This window comes from Toxotes jaculatrix, chromosome 1, assembly GCF_017976425.1.
Source record: "Toxotes jaculatrix isolate fToxJac2 chromosome 1, fToxJac2.pri, whole genome shotgun sequence".
Taxonomy (NCBI): Eukaryota; Metazoa; Chordata; class Actinopteri; family Toxotidae; genus Toxotes; species Toxotes jaculatrix.
The window spans coordinates 14,029,403-14,051,099 of record NC_054394.1 but is presented as its reverse complement, the minus strand read 5'-3'; the positions used below and the strand labels follow the sequence as shown (position 1 = coordinate 14,051,099).

Below are 21,697 nucleotides of genomic sequence, written 5' to 3'. Positions count from 1 at the left end.
TTGGTAACTTTGCTTCACCATCAATGTTTGTCATATCACACAGTTCCATTCACTGCAAGTCAGTTTAGGGTTTTTTAGGCCCAGTTTGGACTAAATGTTTAGATGCAGCAGAAACCAACAATGTTTATCATCTACCCTCAGAATAGTTTTGACTTGCATCTACTTTTCCACCCATCTATCACATCTTGACCCACATTCAGAATGAGTCACTCCCATCAGGTGTGGGAGGCTTCTCCTCAGTCAGATAAAATGCTGATTGCTCGATTTAAAACGCAAGCATACATGTCCAAGAGTAATAACACCATACTGCAAACCAAAGAATGTTTTATTTGATTCAGAATATAACAGTATTGTGCCAATATTTTTGATCAATACAGGCAGACAATAAAGACACAGCAATTAATTTCCAACCATACGTTTAAAAAAAGTTTCATTTTTCAACACTAAAATTTAAAAACACTAACAGGCACCACTTACAATGAGTATAGTCAGACATTATGGAGTTGCAGTGGGACTAAGAAACAAAAACAGTCAATTTGACAACTGTGATTATTTAAAATCAGACACATTCAAACAAACAGACCTCTACCATAAAAGGCCAGCATTTTCACCAACCAATTAAAAAAAAAAAAACAAGGTGTCAAATTCACTTCTAACAGTGACAGTCTGATCACCTGAGATGAAATGAAATGCACATGCATATCTAAAAAAAAAACATTTTCTTCTCGTGCAACTTTTTGATTGGCCTTGTTTTAAGTGGTTAAGGAACAAGACCTAACAGCAGCTCATTCACCTTCAATTCAACAGTGCTTCAGCAGCCACATAGTTGCTGTCATACCCCATTTGCTAATCCACCAACATGAAGTGAAGGTTGTGCTTTAGTTTTTTTTAGTCTGCTGTAGAAAGAAAACCATGTCATGTGTGCAAGGCGACCAGTGGGCTTTAAAAGTAATAACTAAAAGCAGAGGTGTGTCACCATCTAGTGATTAAGATATGGTTACTGCAGCTCAAACCTGCAAGAATACAAACACAGAGTTAGAAAGGCACAGACTTCAGGCCACATTCATACTGATAAACATTTGTTGAGGATTTCACAAAAACAATAGCCTCTCAGACTTGAAATTAAAGACACTGGGATAAAAAAGGGGTCAACAGTTAATTTAGACCTGTAAGGCTTGTGTACAAATACAAATCCATGCATTCCAGTCTGGTAAATGAGATTACATTAAGGAGGCTGCAAAAGAATGGCAGAGATTTACTCTACTTCTAACACAGGTTTGTTTGATTACTTTATATTTCCATTATGTGTTTCCTTGTCTTACCTTAAGTTTTATTTGGGAATGCCCGCCACGATCTCAGACTCAATACCACAGTGATCTTCACCACGCAGGATTTTAAAGTATCCTGAAACCAGAGACAAGAAACAGACAATAAGACAGTTTAGAGCTAAATTAGCTCAGTTTTAGCTAATGAAACACTGAACAGCTCCAACACCAACAATTACGTGTTTGCATTTGAATCATTGATTTATTAATGTAGCAACCAGTGTGTACTAGTCTAATATTGTACATGACATAAAGTATAACCACTCCATATAACAATATGTAGTTTAAATGACAGAAATGCGTCATATCTTGTGAACCATAAGATGAATTTAGTGAAGTTGGACATGCACCAAATTTGAACAGTTTATTAGGTAAACTTGTACGATCTAATGCAATCTAATGCAACAGCCTTTCATAAATCTGTCATGATGAAGGTTACAAAGTTTTTCTGACACTGTAAGAGAAATGTTGATTCAGCAATGTGGCCATTTGACGCTGCAGTTAGTGCGTTAGACTTATCGCAATAACTACTATTGCATTGCCGGCGTGCATATAAGTAGGAGGGTTACTGTTTATAATAAAAGCTATCACTGTGTGAATGACAGTCTTTATGAAAAGAAAAAAAAAGTAAACGACGTCACTGCTCACCGTTGTCACCCCAGTCAGTGTTCCAGGAGTTGGCACAGAGCCAGTAGGGAACGCCATCCTCCTCCCCCCAACCAAGGATCTTGATGGCATGGCCACCCACAAGAGACCCATACTCATGCTTATACACACCTGGAGAAAGAAAAAAAAAAAAACACACACACAAGGCTAAGAACACAATGCAAGAGAGGGTCAGCAAGAGTATGAGTTCAAGTGTGAGAGAATGTCAGAAACATCAGTTTACTGAATCACTGAGCAAAATCTGCATTCAGCATTTACATTTATAGATACATACTTTTATACTGCATTTGTCTGACAATGGTGCGTGTGTTCTTACCGGACTTGTACAGCACAAAGTCTTCATAGACGGAAAAGGCTCCCTCTACTGGGCCGTTCTTATAAATCTCATACTGAATCTGCTCCATGTTTGCCTCCACTGTATAAGATGTTTTACCTGCAACACATTTAGAGTTGCTCACCATCATTAGGGTTAGTTTCATGTTAGAACATAAACGGTTTCTCTGTATCAGATATCTAATACATACTGTATATGTGTCTAAGCCAGTCAGTGTAAATGTATGCCCATCAGTCATAGATAGATAACACTGTGACTACTGATACCATTAGTATTATCATCATTAACAACAACTATTAATACAATAACTAAGTAACTGAATTTCTAATGAACTTTACAGACACATTCATGAATGTATGCAATATGGTCTCTTACATATTTCAAGATAATAAATCACACTTTAACAGAGAATGTTTGCTATTAAAATAATAACAATAAACTAAGTAAGGAAGCTCTTTCTTCTGTCATTGGGCAGGCATGAAATACAGTTGAAATGTTAGATTTCATTTCTCCTTTTCTGGAGTAACTACTGATGAGTATGCAAAGAGACAGAGTCAATGTTCCCTCCCAAGCTCTTGTTTAAGGTGATCAAAATTCCTTTCTTACCATAATGCTTGTCCTCTCTGTAGCTGGGTGTGTATCCAGGTTCACACTTGTAGATGCACTGGGGTGTGTCTCCACCCTCTCCAGTGCAGGGTGGTCTGCTGCCATTCACATGGTGCTCACAGGGGGCGATGGTGTAGGGCCGGCAACCTGTTGACACAGAGGTGGAGTCAGAATTGTAGACGCCACACATACTCATGTGTGCCACTCTACAGGTCCAACAGAGACAAAACTCACCAATGTGGGAGTTATAGAGACCTCCAGAGACAAGTCCCTCTTTGGTCCAGAAGTCCCAGGCTGATGAGGGGTAGCCACCATTGCATCTAAAATGAGAGGAAAACCAAAAGAACCACAGCGTGAATTCCAAGTTTTTCCACCAATAAGCACTCCCTACCTTTACCTCCAAACGCTGACACCGTAAAATAATAGAGACACACCAGTTCTACTTTTTCCTCTCCCAGTACGTGTCGGTTTATTAACAGAGCTCACTGTCCCCAGTGTAAAATCTGTATGTCTCATTGTGAGGAACACATTGAAATCCTTCAGATTTTTTGTTACACTGAGCCCATGGAGTGCTGTGACCCTGAAAAGTATTTCAACAATGATTAAATCTGAATTTTATAATTACATGGATAAAGAAACTGCAATTCATGTGGATCAGTTATGTCACGGCTGATAACCAAGCTGCTTAATAAGGTCAGTTTTAGCCTTATTAATACTAATCCTGTCTGTTGGTTCAGTCCATTCCTATGTCAGACTTCTACCTTCATATCAGATGATTCACTGGTGAGCTTGTCTTAAGCCAGTTTATTCTCTCCTCACATTAAATACCAAATAATTCACATTTATAACTGTATCCCTTTCTACTGAGCTCTGGATTATGTTCCTCAGACAGTAAGTCATAGATAAACACAACAAAGTAGTGAAACTGCTTACCCCATTCCACAGCTGTCACAGCAGGTCAGCAGATCCTCAGAGGAGATCTCCACACTGACCTTGCCATTGCTGTGGATACACACACGGTCAGAGATGGCCTCGGCAGCACCAAACGCCTGTGGGCAAACACAAAAATAAAAGCCATTTAAACAAGGAAACGGTCTATATGTGATTAAATGACCATTGAGTAAAGTTAAGGTAAAGTTACAGCTGTGAACAACTGCAAACGCTTCAGATTTCAAAGGCCATTGAGGTAAACATGCCAGTTACATGTGGTCACATCTTTTGAGAATCGACCCCCCCCCCCCCGCTCACCCAGCAGGATCCACAGGAGCCCTGGTCTCTGATCTCTTTCAGAGTGGGACAGTTGGGCCACTGCAGTCTGGAGTCAAATTCTTTAGGCAGCTTCATATCTCCAGCATACTGAACCCTGCAAAGGAATAACAGTATTATAGAGTCAAGTATTACTGTGTGCTACTACAGTAAAACATACAACATCAGTGTGAGCAGATCTGATGCGCTGCTTCTTTATGAACACACAAATGTACATGGGGAATGTATTAGGGGATGTACAACACAACAAATATTCTCTCTCACTGACGCGCAAATGTAATGGGACACTGAGCTGAAGTCAAACTGATGTACTTCACACTCAGCGACAGATGGTGTATATGTGTGAAACTCACATGATTGGCAGTTTAGGTCCCTTCAGCATCGTACCACAGAGACTCCGGACGTAACTGTAGTCAACATTATGGAAGTTGTGACCAGCCTGCAGGAGAGAAGGGGGATTTAGTCAAGTACAACTGTTTACGCCCACCAAGAGAAGCCTGAGGTAAGATGAAAAACACAAACATGAACTCACCTTCCATGTAGTGTTAATCTTATTGATGTAGTTGACCATCTCGTCAGACAGAGGTTGCAAATAGGGTCTGGCCAGGCTCACCGACAAGCTGGCAGCCAATAGCAGGAGGGCTGCACGCCACATTGTGCCTGAAAGACACAAAATGAAGGAGGCATGAGTAAATCAGTTATTCACATTACAATTGCTGTGAACCACAGTAATGTAATGTAATTTATCATGATTCAAACCACAAAACCTGGCCATAACTGACCAAACTCTTCCACTAACAAACAGATTATTTCTGTTCTTTTCCTTTTCTTCAACCTTCAGGTGTGAAAGCTCAACAAAGGGATTATAACTGCTTAAATGAAAGTGACAAGACACAATGTGCCGTACTTGCCCTCACAGATAATGAAAATGCATTGAAAAACAGGAAATGGCGTGGTACTCAACTGTGAAGAAACACTTTCATATTGGTAGTGAAGTCAAGCATGAGAACATGTAATGATGTGCTTGAACACGAGGCCATTCCCCACTTACATACACTTCTGAAACTAGACAGAGTTCACAGCCGACTAGCGTCACTATGAATGCACCTACAAGTGGAACATGCACACATACACACACTCTCATCCTCAGTCATGCTAGTCACAGTCCTTTCCAGTGGTTAAGCAGACTGCGTCAGCACACATGTACTATAATCAGTTCACTGATTTCAACTAATTCACTAGATTTAAATCTAGATGCATACACAAGAAACAGACTTTAGACTTACAATATCCAGTGCATTTCCTTTTTTTTTTAAACATATCTCAGTGTTCTTCACTAAACTATGGTCAAACTGGGTGTCTACACTTAAAAAAAAAAACAAACAAAAAAATTAAAAATATATGTCCTTGTGTTGGTGAAAAATATCACCTACAACGCAATACATGGTGGAAGCCATATTATCAGCGGTGATATGCACAAGTGAGAGTTGAGATCAGTTCCATTAGACATCCTACTCCTGAAGGGTGTGTTCAGGATAAGCAGGATTTTCCAAGTCATAGCAAAATCAATACCAGTGCAGACGCTATGCTTCTTTATAAACACAACTGGAAGAACAAACATGCTGCTTCAAACCCTGATGACCCGGATAAAAAAGGACAACAGGTGATGATGATGAAGCCCAAACAGCAGGAGTAGAGAAAGAAAAGCCTTGTGTCAGAAAGAGGCACAGGGACAAATGTTCACTTTTTAAGCATGCAGTGATTCAGTTTACATTTGACCAAACTGTCTTTGAAAATTAGAGAACACCCTCTGTGCTTACTTTGGCACACTTTCACACAGAGTTTCTCAAGCACAAGAGTCAGTCTTGTTAGTCACCGGTAAAATCAGCACACCGGTTTGGGCATGTCCTTTTCCTGTTTCACAAAAAAAAAAAAAAAGCAGAAGAGAACCCAGATCTCTCAGAGGAAACAGAAACCAGTGAGACTGGTTTGCTATCACATGACTGAAGCCAGAGAAATATCACAAGCCAAAATTACACAAATTACATTTCCGCTACTAGGTTATGGTTAAAGGTTGGTTGTAGACAGACAGGCAACAAGAATGACATGACAAGAGTGAAAGACGCAAAGGTTTTCTCTTTCCTGTGTTTAGAGAAGTGGTTCAAACAAAAAAAAAAAAAACGCCTTGAAGGTCAAACAATGATTGTGACGTTATTTGGGGAAGTGAACCATCCACCTGCTGATCTGTTTGTTCTAAAGAAACCAGTCACATGTCAGTTACTTTCAACACAGCTGTCATACCACGACTCACACAGACTACATTAACTTATTAAATCATAGTGGAGTGAAGGGCTGCTCCCCTACTCCCACTTTTAGATTGATGCTGATTTATCTCTAACTTTAACCAACAGATTTTTAAAGAGATTTAAAGGGATAGGGGGTTGTGGAACTTTCTGTGTAAGAGTTTCCAGATCAAGTCAGAAAGGGGTGAGTCAGCATAAACCCACAGAGAGAAGACCTTCAAGTCCCTGAACAAATCCCTCTATAAGCAGAACCAATCATCTTCACGTTAGCTCTCAAAAGAGTTGACTTCAGTTGAAGGAGACCTTTGTTTCTTCCAACACTGTGCTCAGCTACGTTATCTTCTCTGTAGATTCTGTTTTTTTTTTTTCTAAATATGACAAAACAATGATCAGTATTGAGAGGAACATCTGAGCAGAAAGGATTTAAAGTCAAGTTTTTAATGGCAAAACTACAGGAATCATGTAAAAAAAAAATACAGTGGAACAAGGTAAATAGTATATGTAATGTTGCCTCTCATGTTTTGTAATTCCTCTCTGTGCCTCTGGTACAAACATCTGGAAAAAGACAGCGTACAAGTCTGAATCCTTCAACTGTACAGGCTCATATAAGAAAAGTAATAAGCTGAGACCTTTCATTTTGACCTGCATATCAACGAGGCGACAGTCTAATACAGTCTGTAGGGCTGCACCATAAATCTGAGCTGCTTGGTTTGCTATCTAGTAACAGATTAAACTCATTTCCTCCTTCCTTGGCACAGTGGTGAGGGCCTGTTGACGAGAAGGGGAACAAAGCCTGATTTACTCAATCAATAAGAAAGGCCAAGGTCTGTTTTCCGCATACTTGCAAATGTGAAAACTTCCCGTTTTCACTTTGTTTTGCACTGATAGGAGCAGCTCTGGACAACTGTATGGACTGTATGGAAAACTGTGTTGTAGATGGGCATATGGTCATGTCATTTAAATGCTACATTTAACATCTCCACTGAACCACAGTCATGTTCATAAGTCTGCAGAAGCATAGACTGTATATAAAGAACAAGCCCCTGTCTTGCGTCTAGTTAAAGCGGAGGACAGGAAGGCTGCCTCCAATTTCCATGAAAATCTACTTTCACTTTCCATTTCATTGTTTTTAACGTGCTTAACTGAAAAGTATTAAGTTTCACATTTATTATTACTTTGGATATAAAGTTAGCCACCCCCTCTGAATTAAATTTCAGTGGTTATTTCCGCTGTGCTAATTATTAAATAAAGAGATGCGCGTGTGTTTCAGACAAATCTGTTTCAGACCTGTTTTAAACGCGTATCACTTCTGAAGCTAAAATGGGTCAGGCAGTCAATAAAAAAATGACCCATGAAAACAAGTAACTGCTACATCAGACTTAAACTGCTCTTTTCTTAAAAACAAAATAAATCGATGTCAAAACAAAAATATAAACTGCACCACACGTCGTTTTAAAACATGTCGTCGCTGCTGGTTCATGCAAACTGTGACAGATTTAGCTAAGTGCTAACTCATGGTGTAAACAATCAGTTACTAACGGCTGAAGACAGGAGCCTAAAAAAAGTGAGGCTGCTTTAATGTCGAGAAACACAACAACAACAACAACTGCTGCTACTACAAACATCACTTACCTGTAGCTTGTTTGTCAGTTGTGTGAACTTGATAAAATCTTTCCCCTCTCTGACCTGACAGTGGGTCACTGGACAACAAAGTGTGTGAGCTTGAGACGAGCCCCTATCATTTAGCCCTGAAACCACGTGAGGCAGTCACATGAGTGCGCCTCATGTGATCCGCAACGAGAAAAAACCATCACCAGCATCCTTCCGTCTTTTTTCATTATAGCCTGTGGTCCCCTTGGTTTGTGAAACAATCATCTGGATCTAGTTATAATCATAAAAAAGAACATGTAACGACGGGATAGTTTGGAGCAGCGGACACAGTGAATCTACACTACTTTAATCTGACCGCTAGGTGGCGCGGAAGCTCACTGTCTCTGGCTGCTTTCACCACTTTACTCGCAAATGTCGTAGTTAGGTCAGTCTATGAGTTAGGTGTTAAGTTTTGTAAGTTGATCCCCCCATGTGGTGTTTTGTGATAGTCATTTGTGCATTTGCATTGTTTATTGTCATTGTTTACTGTCATATTGGTGGACTATACCCCCGATGTGTTGTCCATGCGTTACATTAAAGGATCTGCATTGGAGCAAAAATCATGATCAAGACATCTGCCCATGAGAAATGATAAGACAGACACTTAAGCGTCTCCATCAGTAATCCATCCATGACAACAGTGACCCCAAATTCACAAAATCTGGGCATTTGAGAAACCTGTTCTCAGTTTCTCACTGCCATTAAACTACTGACCACTCCTTTAAGTTAGCAAGAAAACAACATCGTTACATTGTAAACACTGTCATTTGTCAAGAAGTTTCCTGTCTTCTAACAAACAGTTGAACATACAAGAGCTAATTCTAGATAAGGAAAACACAGTATACCATGACAGTCTGGATTAACAAGACAGATGTTAATTCAGTTATTCCATTAAAAGGATTCTTTCAAAGTCATCATTTTTTTCTTGTTTTACACTGATGCTACCTTTTTAGGTGTAAAATACATGCTGTTAGTGACATGTAGCATAATGCTGAGGACCTTTTTTTTAAAATAATGCATATACAACAGTGTATGTGTATGAGAATAGCTGACTCATTTTAGTTTATCTGCGACTTTCATTTTTGAGAAGTGTCTTGTGATTGTGAACTGATGGTGACTAGTGTTTTTTGTTTCCCTGCTGTAGTGTGCTTTGGATCACTGACCGCAGAGAACATGCTGATTGTCTAACTGCTTTCTCTTCCTTTTATGAGGCTGTCATATGACTTTCAAAATGATGAGATGGGAAAAATACTGTAAGCACAGCACACCAATTTTAATCATTATTTGACCGAGCAAGCTGTATAAGAGCAGATACTTTTTTTAAAGTTTGGGTTGCAAGTGACATTAATCTCTTTCTTATTTAAACCACAGAGTTGACCAAAATAACACTCTTCTTTCAACAGATCTTATCAGTTACCTTTAAAAACACATCCTACAGTAAGTATATATTTATTATTTTTGGCAGATGGTTTGTAGGAATTTCCCTAATCACAAATTTGCTCTGTAATACTGACATAAATACAACATTAACTCTGCCTATTTATAGTCATTCAGAAATGTATCTATTACTGATTCCACATATTATTTTAATGGTTATAGTCTTTTATTGTTTTAGGTTCATGATTAACTATTTAACTCCTTTTTTTTGTGAACATGTTTATTAACCCACTGCATGTGCTCTTGCAGGGCTGAAAAAAAAATCTTTATTGAATTAATTAAAGCATACTATCAGCTCACATGACTGAGGCCTTGAGATGATTTGAGCTTTAAAACCTGAGCTTGATGCCCTTTCTTAAAGACAGGTCCTGTATCAAAAGGTGAAAAAATCCTGTTATAATGTTCACTGCAAAAACTGCACTGGAGCTGCCACTGTGCTGCGCTTATACTCAAATAACAATGTAGTCATTCCTGTATCATTTATTTATATTTTTATTTATTACATTACAGTATAAAGCTTGGACTAAGAATCACAGTGCCACACTTCCACCTGCGTCTAATGCTCATATTAATATCAAAACATCACTGATGGTAAACGAATGGAAGGTGATCAACACACCACTCTGAGCTTTGATCATAATTATTTTATTTTGTCACATCAATAGCACAGTTAATGCCTCACTGCCACCAATCACAGCTGCTCTGTGGAAATCCTTATAAAGATGAGGTGATGCATGTTGATAAGTGGAGGTCGACCAGTGACGAGGTGATGTTACACTGAAATGAGCAAACTAACTCCCAGTCTGACAGTGATGTGAAACTATCCTGTCCCTAAACAACTTCACATGTGAAACTTCAGCACAAAACCTTGAAATACTGCACCGTGGCTCAACTCATAACAGTATATGTGACCAAATATAAAAGAAGAAGATTTGTAAAATATAAAACAAGTCAAATTTGAAACACAAGCAAATATTCTCACACACATCAGGCACACAAAGCAAAGCATACTGTTCTAGTATAAAGCAATACACATACATGAGACAAGCTGTCTTCCTACAAGGCAAAGCGCTGATTCATGATGATGAAGCCAAGGCATCACTGCAGTAGATATTTTTTCATCAGTGCACTAATACATTTCATTAGCTGACTTATTGCTATTGCGTACACACACATTCTAGTATGTGTGTTGACTACTGTAATGTGTGCGTGTGTGTGCGGTTACACTAAGTGCTTTCTTTTGCTATGGGAACAGATGTAACATGCAGTAACTCCTTTATCTATCAGCAGGGCGTGGTTCATGGATAACAGTTTGACACTGTTTGATAAAGCTCTTCTGCCAAAAGCATGTTTTTCTCTGTACTTTGTTCCATAAACCCCAGTTTAGATTATACTCTCAAGGCTCTGCCCATGTTTTACCACCTTCAAACATGAGCAGCTCGACTATTAAATTGCTTATTACAGATATAGACTTTACTTTACAGATATCATTTTGTTTAGAAACAAAGAAATAAAGTGAAATAAAATAGCATAGTTTAAGAAAAACTGAAAAATACTGACAAATATACATGGAAGACTGATATTGGTTAACACCACATTCTGTGATTAAAAATGGCAATTCACGTATAGAAATAAATAATAAAAATCATAGCATGACACAATACTGGAAACCTATAGAAGAACATTATCTTTACCTTCATGCAGCATTTCTATTCTGAAACCTCTGCCCATTACCTAGATTCCCTCCATCTGGATGCTACATTATCAAAAGATATTTTATACTGTTAAATAAAAGCTCAGAGCATTTTCAGTTATACAGTGAGCATTATATTTTCTCACTGCAACAAATTAAAGAAATTAAATTTACTGAGGTAGGAGGTTCAACTGATGGATGGATGACACATATTTATGAACAGTTACAGCTATTCATTCAAAACTACATCAAAATAAAATTTCCCCAAGTCATGTAAAATGTACTTATTAGCTTGCAAACTACATTTAGTGTCATTTTTAAGCCATAAGTCATTTTTAAGATAATTTTAATGACATTTCTAGGTAATCCATGAGTGTAATGTTACCTGAGAACTATGAAAACACTCTACAGGGGGACAACTGAACAAATACATGTTGATAAAACCAATTTTACCCTTGGTGTGTACTGCAGTGGATTGTCTACATGTGTGGAAGTTGTTTCACATTCAACACAAAGCTGAATACTTCCATTTTCCTCTATCGACAGGCAAGGTACAAAGTCACTTTTAAGGACACTGTATTTCACAGGTACATGCTTAACTTTAGTCATCCTTTATATATTTCCCTACTTTCACCATGTAAAAATAGAAACAAAATGTGACTGCCAAAAGTCTGCCAAAAGTTACTTCCTCTCTGTTAGAGACAAGAACACACACTGATTAGCTATGTACTGCAGAAACGGTGGAACCACTGTACTGTAGCCTTCTTTCTCTTCTCTATTTTTTATTTTTTTTTGAAATGTTGAGAAAACGGTTCTTGTCTAAATTCTGAAGAGAAAGAAGGCTACGTTCTATTTGTAGTGTAGTTTGCAAAATATCATGCTACAGCCCCTTTGGGGTCTAACAATTTGCTGTACCTTTTCTGCTGTAAAGTGCTGACTGACTGGCATGGTCGCAGTTAGAATTAATAAAGGAAAGAATAGCATATAATTTATAAAATGTTTTTCCTCAAACCTTTGCTTTTTGCCATTCGTTAATCTGATAGTTTCATTAAAACACAGACACATTAATGAACAGATAATACCGTTTTCTAGACTGTAAATTAGGACCTCTGTCTCTTTGTGTATGACGGTAATGTGTGTTAACATCAACCATGTAGTGCGCTGTAAATACAGTGAGTAACAGATGAACGAGAGGCTGCTTGAAAACTGAAAAAGATGCTCAACATCATCTAAACTTGGGTTTGCACTAAGTATACACTGATTCTATAAATCATACAAGATTATTGGTGTCATCGTATGAGACCAATCGCACCCATTTAAAAAACATAGACAAGGGGGGTGTTGCAAGATATTCTGCACCGCAGCCTGGACAGCATGTTTGGTTATTGTAAACTGGTTCAATTTCCTGAAACTATTAGAAAATTCTTTCTCATGCTTTTGAGTTGTTCTAGAGGTAACCCCAGCTGACTGGACTGGCTGAACAAGCCAGAGACTTCTCTGCAATAGGTTTTCTGTGTTTTTCATTTCTAATGATTAAAAATTAAGTGTCAGGGTTTATCTAAATGAATGAAAGTGAAGCTCCACATTTATTAGCACCTGTGAAATTCTATCAGTTTTCTTTTGATGACTAACCCAGATTTAATTTTCTGTGAATAGCAAACTGTAGTGTATAGTCAAGGGTTTCACTAAACTGAAAAAAAACTAATTACTCCCACTTTTCCCTAATTTTGAAAGGACAGTTCCCTTGTAAAGTGATGTTTGCATAGGAAGCAGACCGCCACGAGGCCGCTAATACATATGAATCTGCTAGATCCCTTTTTTTCACCTGCCTGTTATTCAGCACTTCTCCAAGCAGCTGCTACAACGAACCAGGAGCTGCGAATGCAGCAACATGATTTCTCACCAGCTGACCACCCACAAACACTGTTTAATGTGTGAGCTGGAAGGATCTGCTAAGTCAGATGTACAGTATCCCTATTAAGACTTGAACCAAAGTATTTTCTGCCACCCATGCATCTCAATTTTATGCAATTTTAACCTCTGTATCTGCACATCAGGGGAAAAATTTACACTGTATATTCTTCCATGACTGATTCAAATGAACTGAAAAGGACCCTAAGTTCTCCCCAAGCCTGACCCAGGTTAATTAAAGCATGAAGTCACATATATCTTCAACTGCTAAATGGAAAAAGATACCATTCCCCACCCAGGATTTCCCTTCTACCTCACTCCCACCCTTTTTACACTGCCCTCTCTCTAAAGTCCACAAACTGGACTATCTGTTTACGAGCGTGGGAGATGACTGGAGTGAGTGGAACGACTGGAGTACTGGGAGTAGTAGCACCAGGAGTCGATGCACCGGGGGTTGAAGCTGCAGGTGTTGAAGCTGCAGGTGTTGAAGCTGCAGATGTTGAAGCTACGGGTGTTGAAGCAGCAGGTGTAGAAGCAGCAGGGGTCGAAGCAGCAGGGGTCCCGCCAGGGGTGGTGCCTGGTGTTGTACCTGGAGTAGCAGGGATCACAACAATAGGGGCCGGGCTTGGACTTTCAGCACCAGCTCGAGGCTCCAGTCGCGGGGTGGACGTGACAAAACGAGCCTCTCTGATTCGGTAGGGACTTCGGTAGCTGGAAATGGGTGACAGCTCGGAGCCCCAGCCGAGATAGCTCCCACTGGAGGGAGACTGTGCATCTGCGCTGAAATACAGTGTAGTGCTGGACTCTCCAGGGATCCCCGCTTTTCTCTCTGGGGAACCAATCAGAAGGGGGGAACGTCGCTCAGGTGACCAACCCGGAGTCTTGATGTCCAAGGAACCTACAGAAGACGAAGCCTCGGTCAAAGTTGCAGCGTTGCTGTCGATGTGGCGGAGGCTTCCTGGTTGCCGTGGAGAAGAAGGTGTGGGTGAGCCGTACGCTGCACTCTGAAACTCCTCATCACCTTTGAAAATGAAATCACATGGAATTTAAAGGTAAAGCGAATTTAAAACAATACACACATTTCCTACAGAGGAAGCCACAGGGGACTTCTACAGTGACTATAAAAGATTTGTAATAATTTTCAAAAATAAAAAATCTGGGTATGAAATACTTTTGTTTTGGCAAAAGTTCTGCACAGTTTCTTTTGGCAAAGTAAACATCTAAACCAACTCTCAGTAGCCTCATTCGCCGACATTAATCCCACTACATGAAGCAGTGATGAGCAGCATCCACAGAGAGGACCGTTCACCTATCAACCTTTTGCATGAAGCACTGGTGTCTGATTGATTAGCTTTGACACCAGGACTCCACACGTCCCATGTCGAGGTTTTAGAGATTAAAGGTGATCCAACGCAGTTCTAAACAGTATTTTATATTTCTGTTAGCACACCTTTTTCCTCTGATGGTGGAGCGCTGGACTCCTCTTCTGCAGTTTCCTCAAGAATGGCCTCTTGGACCGGGATAATCTCTGGAAACCTTCTCATATCATGGATTGTTGTGGGAGGAGCTTTCCTCACTGGTCTGGCCACTACACTGGTGAGAGGTGGTTTTGGTGGCTGGACCACCTCTCTCACCTGGGGACAACACATACAGCTCAGACTGCTGACAGATGAAATGAAAGTATTCTGCACAGTTCTACTGCATTTAAAGTTTAAATTATCAGTTCAGTGAACAATAAATGAAACAAAGATTTTACCTGTGGAGCCTGGGTCACCTGTGGTGGAGCTGGCTGAGGAGCTGGCTGTGAGATCTGAGGAACCGGCGGCTGAACAGGTGGTACCTGACAATCATAGCATATATAAGAATAAGAAACCCTTTCACATCACCTTAAAAGACATAATGATAAGAAGGATTGGTTTAAGAAGCAGACATTTAATCTCTCTGCTGAAACAGGAACGCAACAAACCCGAGGGACATAAGGTTCATCCGGGGAGTGAATTTCTTCGGACAGACCCATCAATCCGGCCAGACCACCTTCGCCATACGCTGACCAGATCTTTGCTACATCCCCCGTCTTCAGGGCCAAGCGAATCAGCAGCCAATGGTGATGTTTCCAGCCCTCCCATTGGATTGGAAGGTCCATGAGAGTCCCACCTCCTGCTTAGATTAATAACCACAGTCATAATTATAGAATGATAGATAGATAGATAGATAGATAGATAGATAGATAGATAGATAGATAGATAGATAGATAGAACTTTAACTGACCAGACAGTGTTGTGTGGCGATGGAAAGTGGGCGTAACTTTCTCCTCCAATGAAAGTGTAGACCCGCGGTCCATGCAGGCTCCACCTATCCCTCTGTTCCGAATACTCTGGAAAATCTCAAAGGATTTAGGGTGGAGGAAACGATAGTACAGCACCAATGCTATCACTCCTGCAGACGGGAAGGACAGGTAAATAGCAGAGAGAAATGAGGAGCACTTGAGATGAAGGTGCATGAACGAAATGTCTCTGTAGCCACATGAACATACAGGTGTGGAAAATTAGACATGAACAAAGACAGAATGCATTTGGATTTGTACGTGAATAAATATACAGTTTCTATATAGTATGTGGCTGTGTGTCTAACCAATGAGGAAGCTGGAGAACACTGCTGCTGGGATGCCAACAGTATCCCAGGAAACCATGGTAAACAACCAGGAGGAGGCCAGAAGAAGAAAAGCGTTCTCTAGGAACATGGCCTGAGGAGAAAACAGAAACAGAGGAAAACTGTTACCGCTTCCAAAACTTGGAACCCATATTTGTTTCACATTTGGCTATTATGACTACTCAGTTCAAATCGTGTAGTATTTACTAAGCTCAGAAGTGACTGTTATTCAAATGTTTTCTTAAAGCTTACATTGAATAAAATGATGGACACATTTACCAAAAGTACACTACAGTGTCCCGAGTACGTGTTTTCAGTGTCTCAAACTCAAAACGTACCAGGTAGAACCCAGCCATGCGGTATCTGGATTGACCGTACTTCACATTGAGGAAGAGAAAGATGTGAATGGCTCCCAGAACGAGGTTGAAGAGTCTCCATCGACTAGTTGAACGTATGATGTCGGTCTGCTGAGACACCATCCAGAACGTTGCACCCAGCCAGTGCACACCTGGACCACACACACACACACACACACACACACACCAGCCGTGCATCAGCACACACTAATTCTGTTAAAAAAAGCAGTGTTCACTGTAAACCTGATGGTAGAGAAGGTGGACTATGATAGAGGGTCAGTAAAATCAGTAAATCAGTAAAATATGGAGCTGGCAAACCAAACCACTCATGTTTTTGTTTTCTGTGTTTGTCAGATTCAACAAGTACAACTTGCCGATGACTCCCAGGATCCACTGTTTGAAGATACGTGTGAAGAGCATGAGAACAGCAAATCGAGATCCCAACATACTGACCTGCAGACAAAAACAAATCTATAAATATGCTGTTTGTTATATGTTGTGAATATTGGTTGTTTTAAGTTTAAATATGTTTAAATATGCCCACCCTCCACAGCAGCCGACAGAGAATAGCAGCAGGGGTCATTTGTAAGTGTCCCGGTCTGATGAGTGAACAGGCTCTGGCATAAAGGACCAAGGCCCAGGCGAGAGACAGCAAACACACTGCAAAACACACTGAGGCTGGAGGGGAGAGATGGAGAGAAAAGAGGAAGAAGGCAGAGAGGAAATGCTCCGATGCTCTATATACAGTACATACTGTACATTAGATACAAGGCTGCTGCAGATGCACAGGCAAAGAAACTAGTCAGAAAAAAAGCTACACTAACTGATTTTTTGGGTTGCATCTGAAAACATCTAACATATTAGGACCATATAAAGTTGTTATGGTGAAAGTTACCAAAACGTTGCTTATTTACACATCAACCAGACAAGAAGAGCAACATTATAATTCTTCTGGAGTCTTGTTTCTGGCCACCTGACACATCTAAGTCTATATACTCCCTCTCTGTAAGCTCCATTTTTGGTCTCCACCAACTCCTGAGGGAAATATCTGGCTCTGTGTTCTGGCTAATCATCTTTGTCTACAGTTTGGCTTGGGGAACCAAAACAGTACAGGACAGCATAACATTTAGCTGAAACTCACTGTTTCTATAAAGCAGAGGGGAGTTGTAGATTCAGGTGATAAGTCCCTGTAGGTTAAGCACTATGAACAATCACTTTCACATAGTCAAATTGTTTTTACACTGTTATTTGATAAACAAAAATATAGATTGTCGCTTCCTAAATTGATTTTGTCCTCATTGTGTTGGGCAGGTCTCACTCAGTGTCTGCTGGGCCATAGTTTGTCGCAGATTTGTTGGAATCCTTCACATGAAAATGTTTGGTAACTTGGTAACCCAAGAAAATTGTTTCACTTCATCAACTGCTCATTATTATCAGATAACGCATACTGTACATACTTCTCACCACCACAGACACATATTTATACATGCTATTTCAGACCTTATCACCCCTGTGCAGATTCCTTTTTCAATCTCTGCCATTACCTGGAGATTTGATGCCTATATCAGTACAGATGAGCACATAGGTCTGCAGCAGAGTCTGGGGGAGGGTGACCACCAAGGCCTCAAACAGACGCAAGGCAGATACATCCGCCTGCTGCATGATCTCACCATAGACATCCTCGTCTGGCAGACGCATACACTCCCACAGCCTGTGAGGGCCGGAGATGGATGAAGGGGAGGAGGGAAGGATGATGAAGAGCAAGAGAGAGACATACAGTACATCACTGTTGATATAATCAACGTCGTCATACATCATCAAACATTAACAAACGTATGGCTTCTCAGACTTGTAAATATCCGACTCTAACCTGGAGTCCAGTATTACCATTACTGACAGTTAGAGAATTATTGATTATTGACCAATTAATGCAGTTCCAGTCCTTATGACAGGCTTGACAGGTCTCCATCACACATGTATATGATCTCGGCCCACCTTTTGAAGATACCCAGGTGAAGTATATGTGTCCAGGTGAGAGACTTCCTGCGGATGCGTCCGTCTGACAGGTACCACAGGTAACTGAGCCACTGAGGACCCCAGCCTGGGAAACACAGAATGATAAAAAATTAATATTAGTCTGTCCATCAATCTATCTACTGTATCTTTCTATTGATCTGTCTGGTTGTTGTTACTGATGTTATCTCACCTGGCAACAGGAACAATGCGGTGAAGCCGGCAAGGTAGGCATAGCAGTAGTTGTGACCCACCCACAGATAGTACACAAAGCAATAGATCACTGGGGAAAGAAACGCACACACATACAAACAGGCCATAAACACACAGAAACACATTTATGATTGGGCTGTAACGTTAGCTGTTGCTGCCTGAGTTTGTGTATAATTTTGAGATAGCTGGATTTCACTTGAGTGTTTCCGTTTGACGCAGCTTTATATTTCTACTCCACTGCATTTCAAATGGATCTTCTCCTACTGACATTTATCAGACCACTATAATTACTAGTTTTGTGCTGATTATGATTTTAGGCACAAATTTTAAAGATTTACATACTTTTTGTTAAGTGAGATTTTTAATGCAAGACTTTAACTTGTTATGAAATATTTTCAACTTCTGATATCTGTACTTTTTCATAAGTGAAGGACATGGATACTTCTTCCACCACTGACCATAACATTAAGCTTAACACACGTGATTATAGAGTGTTGTGATAATAAAATAAAATGTCATGAATTTCAATAATGTATGTGCCATTTCTGGGAAAAGATGATGGTTGTCTCTTGATATTTTAACCCAGCACGCTCATTTACATCTCAACTTAAGATGTAAATGACAGACTGGCAGTATTTTGCATGATACTGTTGATGTTGTACTTGGAACAGCAGGAGCGAAGAGAGGAGCATTTTAATGTTTGTGTCCACTTCTTCAGATGACCTCTGTCATGCACATCGTCTCATCTAAGGTTTACTGACAACAAGACAACTGATACAGGGATGCTGGGATGCCTCTTCTCCTCACTCAGACTCTGTTCATCTCACTGTCTGAGGCTCTGCAGCTCTGTCTCCCTCCCTCCACCCCTCCATCCCTCCATACATGTAATCCGAACCCGTTTTAGCAGCTAAACAGGCGGGCTAGGCCCCATCCCGGGGTACGCCCATCCCCTCGTCCATTCATGCACCTCCAAAAAAAAAAGGGCGCTGGAATATGACAACATGGCTCCGCTTGTGTCTGTACAGGAAAGATCACTCAGATGCTGAAATGATGCAGCTGTCTAAAAGATTAAAAAAAAAAAAAACTCCGGCATGAATCTGCAGTTTTGCGGCAAACAGGATTTCATAACATGCAGGGTGTAAAAATAGGAAAGAGGCGCACTAGTGCTGACTGCAGACTGTGGTCTGATTATGCATGACAACACAAGGAGAGACATCGACTGAAGTAAAAACAAATGTCCAACTTTGTTTGTTGGATTACTGCGGATTTTAAACATATCAATAGGACACCATCAACCTCCTGTCTCATCTAGAACATCTCTCCTCCAGCCGCCGTCGCCGCGTCACACTGTACATCCATACACTATGGTTAAAAAAGGCACGCATCCGTGTGCACGCGCACGCGCACGCCAATAAAGTCAAATAACACACAGCCCGAATGCGGACAAGCACATACCATCACATTTCAGTCAACCAACACACCATTAGTGACACAGCACTTGGTTTCAATGTGTCTGTGCATGCAGTGTGTGTGTGTTTATGTGTGTGTGTGTGTGTGTGTGTGTGTCCCAGGTAGGACTCACGCGCCGTCCTCTCTGCAACGATGAGAAATGCGGTAAAGAAGAAGACGCAAACTTGGCAGCAGGGCATACAGGAGCCTTCATGGCTGGGAGTCGCCGTGTAGTCTCTCATAGCGGGTTTAAAATGTGAATCAGATGTACCGAGACAACCGTGTGTTAGCCCGCAGGCTGGCGTAGTTCTGGTCCCGGTCGGGGGGTAGGTCCAGCTGCAGCAGCCCGCTCTCTCAGCTCTGTGCACCCGTCCCAGCGTCACCACCCGTCCCGTTAAAGCGATAGCACCGGTGGTGTAGTTAAGACACCGGGCAGGAAGGCAAAATAGCAAACCTAATTTGTTAAATGTTGAGTTTGAATTCAACATGATTAGCACTGAATGGTCGGTGTTGGTCATATTTACACATGGTATCTTGATCCTACAGAGTTTTGTTTATATTACATATACTTCTTTCCCCTTTCTTCTCCTCTGTTTTGTGTCTTATACACCAAGAATATTTAGGGATTAAAGGTTTGTTTAGCCATGCATACGAGAGAAATTTAATAAGAACAGAATAAGCCAGGGTATGATTTTAGTCACTTCATTAAAGTCATAGAAACTGCCTTTCATTTGTCACAAAGATGCTCACAAGTATGAACTTTAGACTCGATATTGGACCAAAAAGAAAACTCCATGATCGAAATGTTGCATTAAAGCAATCACTGGATTTCCTATTATTTCGATAACAGCTTATTTCCTTGAAATGGATTCTACCTTGTAGTAACATTGGAGGACAGAGGGAGCATTTTCCTGCAGAACAGTGTAGCTGAACTAAGCAGAATCCTGAAGTGACCAAGATTAGTGTTTCAGGGAAATATGGGAGATCATAATAGCAAAAAGAGACAGGTTTAACTTATTCTCATGATGATTAAGTTATTAACATTACAGCATTGATCATGGAGGTGCATATGATGATTCATTTGGAGGTTCAGTTAATCAGGGAGTCAGAAAAGCCATGTTTTTATTATATAATACTGAGTTTCCACAAATATTACTATGACCACATCTTACTTCGGTACTACACTTTTCCATCTGACTGAAAGTTGTTGTTGTTGTTGTTTTCATTTCCCTCCCTCCCTCCCTCCTTCTTGCCTGTGCTTGTTTCCATCCATTTGGCACATACCATTTGGCTTTTCAAGCTGTTTGTAAATAATGAGGTGTGGTTTCAAGAGAGGGTTGGCCAAGGGAGCAGAGGCACTTTATGGACACCAGGGGCAGTTTGATTCCAATAGTAGTTGACAGATCTCATCTCACAGAAGAAAAATGTCAGAGTGCACAGTTGGCACTGGTTTTTGTCCAGCTTGCTTTGCTCCAACAAATACAAACTGTTGTGTACGTGTGTGATAGAACGTTTACCAGTACCTGCAGCACCTACGTAGTGGTGATACTGGGGGCAAAACAGCATGATTCCTCAAAGAAATTGAGATGCTTGATAAATATGTCTCGACTTAGCAACCAAACAAACAAGGCCCAGCCCAACATCCAGCCATATAATGGGCAGGGATTCAAAACTTAAATCTGCGTGAACGATTTCCATTATTGGTATGCGTCACCTACTGTAGCTCAGAGGTGTGGGTTGTCGCTTACAATCTCTAAATTCTGTAAATGAGAGCAAGTCTGAAAAAAAATAATAAACTGAGCAGCAGACAACCCTGTCCACTGTAG

At 40.5% G+C, this 21,697-nt stretch overlaps 2 protein-coding genes across 3 annotated transcripts; both read right to left on the bottom strand.

Annotated features, from left to right (window-relative positions):
- Positions 1 to 307: 307 nt before the first annotated feature.
- ctsba (cathepsin Ba) lies at positions 308 to 8,284 on the bottom strand. 2 transcript variants are annotated; one of them, XM_041038284.1, is made up of 11 exons: positions 8,133 to 8,284; positions 4,730 to 4,857; positions 4,551 to 4,636; positions 4,180 to 4,294; positions 3,865 to 3,980; positions 3,166 to 3,251; positions 2,932 to 3,078; positions 2,308 to 2,424; positions 1,974 to 2,102; positions 1,323 to 1,404; positions 308 to 1,013 (listed from the first exon to the last, which is right to left on the bottom strand). In XM_041038284.1, exons 2-10 carry the CDS (start codon positions 4,850 to 4,852, stop codon positions 1,331 to 1,333), a joined length of 993 nt encoding a protein of 330 aa, XP_040894218.1. In that variant the 5' UTR covers positions 4,853 to 4,857; positions 8,133 to 8,284; the 3' UTR covers positions 308 to 1,013; positions 1,323 to 1,330. The 2 variants fall into 2 exon arrangements, with proteins under 2 accessions (XP_040894218.1, XP_040894302.1); XM_041038368.1 differs by lacking the exon at positions 8,133 to 8,284 and adding an exon at positions 6,018 to 6,128.
- A 5,142-nt stretch (positions 8,285 to 13,426) lies between these two features.
- Positions 13,427 to 20,183, bottom strand: xkr5b (XK related 5b). Its single transcript, XM_041039239.1, has 13 exons — positions 20,005 to 20,183; positions 18,403 to 18,492; positions 18,192 to 18,297; positions 17,741 to 17,907; positions 16,741 to 16,874; positions 16,571 to 16,649; positions 16,179 to 16,348; positions 15,823 to 15,934; positions 15,460 to 15,627; positions 15,158 to 15,348; positions 14,948 to 15,031; positions 14,642 to 14,825; positions 13,427 to 14,212 (listed from the first exon to the last, which is right to left on the bottom strand). Exons 1-13 carry the CDS (start codon positions 20,111 to 20,113, stop codon positions 13,521 to 13,523), a joined length of 2,286 nt encoding a protein of 761 aa, XP_040895173.1. The 5' UTR covers positions 20,114 to 20,183; the 3' UTR covers positions 13,427 to 13,520.
- Positions 20,184 to 21,697: the final 1,514 nt, after the last annotated feature.